At 34.3% G+C, this 7,134-nt stretch overlaps 1 protein-coding gene across 1 annotated transcript; it reads right to left on the reverse strand.

Annotated features, from left to right (window-relative positions):
- Positions 1–1,126: 1,126 nt before the first annotated feature.
- mrps22 (mitochondrial ribosomal protein S22) lies at positions 1,127–5,951 on the reverse strand. The gene is made up of 8 exons (XM_026282872.1): positions 5,787–5,951; positions 5,198–5,355; positions 4,805–4,969; positions 4,467–4,610; positions 4,306–4,389; positions 4,044–4,189; positions 3,507–3,615; positions 1,127–1,321 (listed from the first exon to the last, which is right to left on the reverse strand). Exons 1-8 carry the CDS (start codon positions 5,908–5,910, stop codon positions 1,232–1,234), a joined length of 1,020 nt encoding a protein of 339 aa, XP_026138657.1. The 5' UTR covers positions 5,911–5,951; the 3' UTR covers positions 1,127–1,231.
- Between the last annotated feature and the right edge of the window lie 1,183 nt (positions 5,952–7,134).

Genomic DNA, 7,134 nt, shown 5'->3' on the forward strand with positions numbered 1-7,134 from the left:
GGAAAAAAAATTAAATGTAATTGCACTTGTGACCTTTCACCCAGTTAGGCCCCAGACATAGCAATATGCTTGCTATTTAACCACATTAACATTAATATAAACAGTGAAAATTGTTCATTTGAGTATTTTAACAAATGCAGCTAGATGATCAAACCTACTTCTGAATGCAGATCTCAATGCAAATGATATAGGTGCCTGCTTTGACCGATACATTCAAAATCACATAAGCGAAGACCGGTTTATTAAGACCATCACAAAAAATAATTTAAAAAATGTGGTTTATATGTTTAAGCGGAAATAGTCACAACAACAAATACATGTTTAATATCTGACTCTGGGCTCGGTTTTTAAATAGGGTTGTTTTATTACGCAGCTTTTATTTTTTCAAGAAGTCAGTGTTTTCCTCTGATGTACGGTGGCTCTTTAAGGAAAACACGTATGAATGTTATAATGACTTAAACATGGTCCAGTGAAACTACATAACCAGCTCTCAAAATATTAATCTGCACTAAAATCCTATTCACGACATTGTCTTAATGAAATCAAATACACATAAGATTAAGACAATGGTTGTGATGTGATTTCGGCTATACTTGCATGTAACAAAAGCATTTTAACATGAAAAATAATCTCTCCTTTAACAAGTGAAGAGGCAACAATAAGGGGTGGTTTCCTTGGCTCTAAATTAATCCAGGAGCAGGTATTAATATAGAATATTGAATCATGCTTTAAAAATGGCGTTCTGAGAACACAGAACTAAAAGAAGTTAAACACAGAATTAAAAAGAATTAAAAGAGAATTAAAAAGTACTGAATTACATTAAACTAAATAAATTTAAAACCAACTGTGCTGATCTGTATTAGCTTGACAGAGTTTGCCTATTAGTGTGGAACTAACTAAAAAAAAAGCTTAAAATTGGATTGAAACAAGAACCAAACCCAAGGAAAACAATGGCAGCATAAAAAGTCTGCAATCAAAATAATAATAATAATGAAAAAAATAGCTAAAGCCAATGAAAACTTCCATTCTATTAATTAATGAGTTCCAGTCAACATGAAATGTTACAAATCTGGTACATTAGAGTAGTAGATTTGGTACACTTGAAAGGAAGTTAAAGAAACAGACCTTTTATACAAAAGTTTTCTTTATTATGTACAGAATGAGTAAGCGTTTCAAAACTTGACATCAACAGTTGAACTATATGACATACTTCCATTCATAATTATTGTATTTAAAAAGAGCTCATGGCATCGGTCTGTTCATAGGTTTGCACCGCCAACTCGATGAACCCAGCTCTGTTTGACTCATACTGGGCATAGATCTAAAAATAAGGGGAAAAAGAAAATGCATCATATATGCACATATTTAAATTAAAATATATTAAACATAATATCCTTGGACTGTATTTTTTGTGACTTTAAAACAAGTTTTTATTATTATTATTATTATTATTATTGTATTTATTTTGATAAGCCAGAAAAAAGCCTGAAGCTGACTGTGATCGTACTTTTCCACTGCCTTAAAGTACTTCGCTCAGTTTAGCAGGCCCTTATTCGTCCCACTAGTATCAGTTCACCTTTGATGAAGTTTGTTTCAGTTCACACAGAATGTTTCCATTCGCATTATCTTTCCATTGCTCTTTTTGGTTACTGTGATGTCAGAATGGCACCAAATCCACTCTGTGTAGAATAAAACCGCTTTTACAGCTTTCAGAGTCTTTGTCTCATGTGAGTCTAAATCATTTAAATTTATTTTATTTCTTTGTGTAAAATTTGAAAAAATCTTGAATCCACCTCTGAAGTTGAGCCGGCTACATCAACCAGCTTGACTTCCTGATACAGGGGTTAAAGGGTCAGTGTGACATAAGAAGGGTTGAGTGGAGTGTGCACTAAGCAGGAACCGTGACTAAACAGTGGCCCCTCATCAAATCTACCATGCTTTCCCATTTCCTTTCAAAGAATTTAATATACTCACGCTCTCTAACACACACATTAAAACATGTCACTCCACCATCTCTACCAAATTACTGGTGGCATCTCAAAATTCGACAAGATTTCCTTGCCCTTCTATACTCCATGCACTCTGAATGACGTCCTTGCATGGGTTAAAGGTCTAACCACAGGCTAATGGGAAGTGATGTACCCTGGGCCTGACCCCTTATTTCCTATTTCCAGAGTTGTCAAAAGCACATATCATTATTGCAACAGTGTTTTTTTGTTTTTGTTTTTACATTGACTGAACAGCTCCAGTGTTTCGCTGACCGGCTCTTCTGATCTCTTCAAAAGCTAAATGGCTAAACACCCAAACTAGAGATTTTAAAAGTAATTTAAACCACAGTAAATATCTCTAGTACATTTGTGGATATGCTCTTATTAAAATGCAGTTTTATAATCTGAGGTGATTTATTTTACTATTGACCACTATTACTATTGACAAGCATGTTGGCTGTTTATTACATCCAAAACACTTAAAAATCCCTTATTGTGCATGACCATATTTCAGATAACCTTAACTTAACTACCTTGCTAACTATTAATAAGCAGCAGTTTATTAAGGGTATAATATAAGTCATAGTAAATAGTTAGACAACAGTGACAATTTGAAGAAGAAGAAGAAAAAAAAAATAACATTTTGAAATTAAGACCTTTTTCATGAATTCGTAAGTTTATATCAGAACAGCTTTACGAATGATTTACACAATTTGTTCTGCTCGTGTTTCATGAATGAGGCCCAATGTATTTATGATTACATGTGCAAACCTGAGCAATTAACAAAAAAATTTAATTGGAATATTTTTTTAAACAACTGACAGCCTAACTTACACATTAAAAAAAGAAATTGCTCAGTCTAAAATACAGACTAAAGGTTTTGGGCACATGTGCATATGTGACCCTTGTCTTATGTTGCTGGGGTATATCTTTAGCAAGGGCCAAAAAAAAACATTGTATGGGTTAAAATGATAGATTTTTCTTTTATACCAAAAATTATTAAGATATTAAGTAAATATCATGTTCAAAAAGATATTTTGTAAATTTCCTACCATAAATATATCAAAACGTATTTTAATTAGTAATATGCATTGCTATGAATTCATTTAGACAACTTCAAAGGCAATTTTCTCAGTATTTAGATTTTTTTAGGCACCCGTAGATTTCAGATATTATTCAAATAGTTGCATCATGGAGAAATATTGTCAGATTCTAATAAACCATAAATCAATGGAAAGCTTATTTATTCAGCTTTCAGGTGATGTATAAATATCAATTTCGAAAAATCGACACTTAAGGGTCACATATATGAGGTCATGGGAGCTCAAAGTAACCACAGGACATTGCACATTAATTAATAGTACACTAACAGTAAGTAAGTAATGGTAATAGAAAACCGTAATTTCAAACCATTATAGTTATGCTTGAACTATAGTTCAAATTTGATAGGTCACAGTAACAGATGTGGAATTGAAATGCACAATAAAACACTGGTGACCATGTCCTGCGTGTGTTCACCTTGAGCAGGTCCAGGTCAGTGGCATGTTGTCTTTGAGCTTGCTGTGCAGACTCACTCTGAGGATGAACCAAGTTGAACAGACGCACCAACCTCACAGCATCCTGCATTCTGGAAGTAAGACAACATTTGATCATCATACAAAGCAACTAGACTTCTCACAAGATAATCCATACTGTGAATCAAAACCTTCCAAGAGTTTTAAGGACCAAAGCTCTCTCCAAGCTATACAGTCAGATATTCATTCATCTTGCTTTGTTTGTGGTCTCTTCATTTTCCTTTTATATTATCTATAAGGCACATTTTACATGGAGCAATCACTTTATTTCTGCTAATTTTAAAGACTAATTTCTGCTGTTAAACCATCCAATACACTTCTCCGATAGACTTTTAATGCAATGCTTTCCACCAAGCTTGTTTTTGTTCTTTTTATAAAACTGAATAACAAATCAAATGAAAATGACAATTTTTTTTCTGTGGAAATTGACTGCATCTGCACTGAAAACAGATCACTCCTTTTTTTCCTCACACATACTCACAGGTCTCTCTGCAACATGTCCACAAGAAGGCCATCAATTCGTCGGCCATTAACCAGATGCCAGGCCAAACCACCGAAGAACCGTGTAGATCTGAGCAGATCGTATTTCCCATGCTTTTCAATGTCTTCATAGGTCAGCACGAGCACCTAAAAGACCACATAAATATTATTCTCTCCAAGAAACTCAGAATAATGATGTTTTTGCAGCGTTTGTGACAGCTTATCGCACAACTTTTCTATACATCTTTATGTCAGCAACGAACATTCTTAAATTCTGCAGAGTCTGGCTCAAATTGGACAACGCATTGGTTCAGCACATCCTCGTGTCTATCCTGTTCAAAGACCACCTGTAGAGAGAAGGAAACACTAGTCAGAAATGAATACATGTGCAAATAAATAAGACTTAATCAGTGTTTGCACATACCCTGAGGTTTTCTTCCTTAAAGATGGGTGGTGGTGTGATCTTGCGACCCTCTTTGGGGAAATAAACCTGTATCAGCCTATCTCTTTCATTCCATGTTGCTTTTCTTAGGGTTCCACTGGGCTCTCTCACAACAATGAATCTTTCCTTTGGAATAATGGTGAGAGAAACAAAACCTCCAACAGTAAGAAAGACAGTACCTCTGTATACATACAAAACGATCAGAAATTGCATTAATAAATCAGAAAAACACCAAGAAATTACAGTACACATACACATTACTTTTAAATTCAATGTAAAATGAAAGTTTACAGATTCGCTAAAAAATGTCGTTTTCTTACTCGATGCGGGACGTTGAAGTTGATGTCGGTGAAGACGTATTTAGCAGTGTCCATGCCTTCTAGCATCTGATCTTCAGAGAGCACATCATCTATAGGCTTCCTCTCAGGCAGGACCGGTGGCATCTTCAGCAGATGTTTCGCCTGTTCCTCTGCCTTACGCACTGCCTGCTCAGCAGCAGAACACAGGAACCTAATTAAGACCACAGTCTTTTCTAGTAGAATAACTGTACAATCACAGCACAGATGTTATCTGATGTATTCCCAAATGATATACTGAATCTCTTTCCATTTCATCAGGTATCTCATCCCTTTTTTAACCCTAGTGTATCATATGACCATCATCTCACTAATTTCATCCCATCATGAATCCTGGCCTATCATGAGAAATCTCACCTCTTCTAATTCTGTGTCTGTCATAAGCTTGTATTTAGGTGGCGTTAGCTGCTGTCTTATGGGTCGGAACACTTTATTCAGATCCAGACCCGTGATTTTGGTCAGAATGTCTTGAACCTCTGTATCTGTGAACTGAGCTTTGGGTGCATCCACAAAGCCTGGAAAAAGAAGGGACAATCAATCAATCAATCAATCACTGACTGACTGAATGAATGAATGAACGAACGAATACTGATCAAATGAATGACACTTAACAGTTATGTTATAGCATGGTACTTTGAAATATGCCACACTACTTACATACTTAAATATCATATACAGCACAGTATTTACACACGTAAAAATTAATTCCAAATAAAAACAATTACTGTGGTACTTTTGTTAGCTACAGCAAAATGGTAATCGAACTGTACTTTTTCGTTAAGCACGAATTTCGTTTCAATGTTCTAATGACTTTAAAGCTATTTTATATTTAGTAGCCACATGAGACATTTAAACTGCAAAACATTAAACGTGATATACAAGGTCAGCTCTACACTACTGTGAAGCACAGAACCATTAACGCCTCATTTAAAGTGAGTATACTTACCACTGCGTGATGCTGATACACAGAGCATTCGCGTAGCTGTCTGTAAACGCGTTTGGACATGATCTACACATTTAAAGCAAGAGTGAGACCTTACTAAACACCTTGTGAAACTGAACGCAGCCATGCTGTAAACGATATCACTCACTGCGGCTGTGTATTGAACTTCCACCTTTCAGAGAACCACAAGGAATGCTGGGAGATGTAGTAAATAACTGCCGAGAAGAGAAACGTGCTAACAGGTGTGGATGTGCGTTGTGTCTGACCTCAGTGTGTTCAAATGTTCACACGTTATAATTTGTTAGTTTTAAATTTCCAAAATGTTATAACATTGAATTATATTACTGTGGTGTTCATTTAATTATTATTATTGTTATATTATTATTATTTATTTATTTATTTATTTATGTTATTTTATTTTTTATATATGTATACTAAGCTTTTACAATATTATATAATTTACAGTAATGCCAATAAAGCAATTTTGAATTGAATTGAATGGACAGCTCTGTTGCTGTGTACCACCATTTTTATTTAAACATTTTTTTTTTAGATTAAATTACAGTCTATAAAATTAAAACAAAATTATATGTCCCATAAAACAAGTTTTTTTTTTTTTGTTTTTTTTTGTTTTTTTTGTTGTTGTTGTAACATAGCAATTCCAAAAAATGTATTTTTAACAGTAAATATGTTGTAGATTAGCGGATAGGCTGTCAGTTCAGCTGTGTTCTCACAAATGCCTGCGTACTAAACTCTGTACTGAAGACTCTCTTCCAATGACAAAGGATAAAATGTCCCCGAAAAGATAAATCCGCATAAAGGTAAAATATTTAAAGAAAGAAGAAAAAAAAGGCACAATATAAAATGTTCCAGCATAGGATAAACTATATACATATTTGTCCCAAATAGTTGTTAATCTAATGAAAAACTATATAAGTGTGATGAACACGGTGAGCGCATCATGCCAGGACCTGCTAGGACTGTAAACAGAGAGTTTAACAAGTAGCCTATCAAGATTATCATGCAAATGAAATGGCAATTGATAAGCTAGTTTACTCTTTGCTAAATGGCAGCTCTACCTTCATGTAGAAGAGACAAATATAAGAACAAGCAAAGTACAGGACACATTTTCCTATGTATTGCAACACTGATCAGAAAATTGATGACCAAAGAGGATCATTGATCTCTCTATTGCATTTTAATAATACAATAATACACTATCAATTTTGTTAAGAATTTGTAAAATATAAATGAACGTGAACTAGTGAACTTGTGGCCTCACCTCACAAGAGGATTATCGGAAAAAATGTATTCCAAATATGGTTTGTAATTAGACTTCAATTAAAATAAA

This window comes from Carassius auratus, chromosome 15 (genome assembly GCF_003368295.1).
Source record: "Carassius auratus strain Wakin chromosome 15, ASM336829v1, whole genome shotgun sequence".
In the NCBI taxonomy this organism is placed as follows: Eukaryota; Metazoa; Chordata; class Actinopteri; order Cypriniformes; family Cyprinidae; genus Carassius; species Carassius auratus.